The 2,273-nt window shown below is 42.4% G+C and overlaps 1 protein-coding gene across 1 annotated transcript; it reads right to left on the bottom strand.

Annotated features, from left to right (window-relative positions):
* Positions 1–394: 394 nt before the first annotated feature.
* LOC121813543 (zinc finger BED domain-containing protein 4-like) lies at positions 395–1,911 on the bottom strand. The gene is made up of 2 exons (XM_042217375.1): positions 1,559–1,911; positions 395–1,176 (listed from the first exon to the last, which is right to left on the bottom strand). The coding sequence occupies exons 1-2, from the start codon at positions 1,909–1,911 to the stop codon at positions 660–662; spliced, it is 870 nt and encodes a 289-aa protein (XP_042073309.1). The 3' UTR covers positions 395–659.
* Positions 1,912–2,273: the final 362 nt, after the last annotated feature.

The following is a 2,273-nucleotide window of genomic DNA, read 5'->3' as shown; positions in this document are numbered from 1 at the left end:
ATATCTCTTTATTTAAACTTTAGCACTGTTTAGCTGTCACCACTATCAAAATATCCATCCTGAAAGTGCGCAACATAATGCAGAACTTTAAATGTCGAAGTATTTAAAGTAACATTCATCAAAATGGATTGGATTTATAAGCGCTTTACAATACCACTATTCATTCACTCTCACATTCACACACTGGTGGAGGCAGCTACAGTTGTAGCCACAGCTGCCCTGGGGCAGACTGACAGAAGCAAGGCTGCCATATCGCGCCATCGGCCCCTCTGGCCAACACCAGTAGGCAGTAGGGTAAAGTGTCTTGCCCAAGGACACAACGACCAGGACAGAGAGCCCGGGGATCGAACCGGCGACCTTCCGGTTACAGATGCGATTCCCAACCCCCTGAGCCACGGTCCACCCTTAAAGTAACATTCATCAAAATAAAAGTGCAACATTATGCAGAACTTTAAATGTCAAGTATTTAAAGTAACATTAATCAAAATAAAAGTGCAACATTATGCAGAATTTTAAATCTTGAAGTATTTAAAGTAAAATTCAAGTAAATAAAAGTGCAACTTTATGCAAATTTCAAAACCCCTTTGGTACTGAAAAAAGGTGCAATTTTAGCAGAGCAAACAACATTCTTGTAATAATGCAGTTGTAACTTTTTTTTTTCACTTTAACATGAGAGGTAGGTTCTTCTTCAGAAAGATCAACATTTCAACCTTCTCAGCTGTCAGCCTGCTTCTCCTTTCATTAATGATAATGGAGGCTGTACTGAAGAGTCTCTCACTCTCAATACTTGTGGTAGGTGCACAGAGAAATTTAGCTGCTGTAGAAACCAGAGTGGGAAATCTAAGTTTGTTGGCTTGCCAGTACAGCAGTGGATTATCTGAGCGTTGAATGGTTGGCTCACTAAGGTAAGTTTGCACTTCAATACGTGCACTTGTCGTGGCTAACTGAGGAACAGGATCTTGAGTGTTTTCCTTCAGGATTTCATCAAAAACACTTTCAAGTCTGCTTTGGCTGGAAGATTCCACCCGTGGAGTCTTCTTTGCTGGCTCCAAGACTGCTGATGTCCCCTCTGCTGGCTCTGAGGAGTTTAATGTAGTTCTCAAAAACTCCATCTTCCTCACCTCTGCCATCAAAGCATCCTTAGCTTGTTTTGAGGTTTCTACACTCGTGAAGTACCTGAAATGAAAAAAGTCCAAACTTGAATATTAAACAATCATTAAATTTATCATTAGTATCATTCAGCAGTGTGATTAAACTATCATTCCTCATTCTTGCTATTTATTCCATGCCCATTATAAAGACCTCAACATACTTTGCTGTACTACTCTGAATCAGACAATACATGTTATAATGCGCAATGGTGGTGTCCTGACTGAATGACAAGTCTATCACAACTAATCTAGAATGTCCTCACCATTTTCTGACACACTCTCTCTAATGCACTATCACTTACACACACACACACACACACACACACACACACACCACACACACACACACACACACACACACAAAACAAGTTGATCTGTTAAAATAACATGAGTGAAGCCTTACATACCTGTCTTTATATCTTGGATCCAGCAGTGTTGCAACTGTGTATAGTGGCTCGGATTCCACGTCTCTGAAGCGTCTGTTAACCGCTTCGAGAAGAGTGCCTTTCATTTTCTTTATTCCATCGTCGGCCTCATTTTCTCGGGAGAGCACGCGCTTAAGGACGCAGACAATAGGGATGACATCAGATGCAGATGAGGATGATGCGCTTACCTCCTTTGTTAACTCCTCAAAGGGAGCTAGAGCTGTCAGGACCTTTTCCAGTAACCCCCACTGCTGTGCACTAAGTGTGGCAGGCAGATCATACTCTGCAGAATATGCACACAAGGCTCGCTTCTGTTCTGTGAGGGTCTTGATCATATAATATGTTTGGGTGACATGTTCAGCTCCATTTGAATGTCCTCCAAATGCGAATATGCCTGTGGTGAGTGTTTGAAGTGACCCACTATTTTTCTGCCCACTGTCACAGCATCACATACACCACGTTGTGCAAGCAGTCCCTCATTCACCACAAGTTGCAAAGTGTGCGCGAAGCATCCCAAACTTGCAACACCTAGCCGGTCCATTGCCTTTTTTATATTGCTGGCATTGTCTCGCAAAACAACGTGGACTTTATTCTTCGGAATTTTCCACGCATTTAACATTTCCTCCATAGCTGCAGCGATGGACTCTCCTGTGTGTGAACCACGAAACTCTTTGGCCTGCAACACTGCTTTTTGCAT

The sequence above is a fragment of the Haplochromis burtoni genome, unplaced genomic scaffold, assembly GCF_018398535.1.
Source record: "Haplochromis burtoni strain Fernald_Lab_line unplaced genomic scaffold, NCSU_Asbu1 Contig_1891, whole genome shotgun sequence".
In the NCBI taxonomy this organism is placed as follows: domain Eukaryota; kingdom Metazoa; phylum Chordata; class Actinopteri; order Cichliformes; family Cichlidae; genus Haplochromis; species Haplochromis burtoni.
The sequence above is the reverse complement of the archived record's forward strand: the minus strand, read 5'-3'. Positions and strand labels throughout refer to the sequence as shown.

Bases quoted from the DNA above. Each gene is read 5' to 3' on its own strand.
- LOC121813543 (XM_042217375.1), bottom strand. From the start codon at position 1,911: ATGATCAAGACCCTCACAGAACAGAAGCGAGCCTTGTGTGCATATTCT. The intron at 1,177-1,558 runs GTATGTAAGGCT...TTTTCATTTCAG, and splicing joins GATCCAAGATATAAAGACAG to GTACTTCACGAGTGTAGAAA.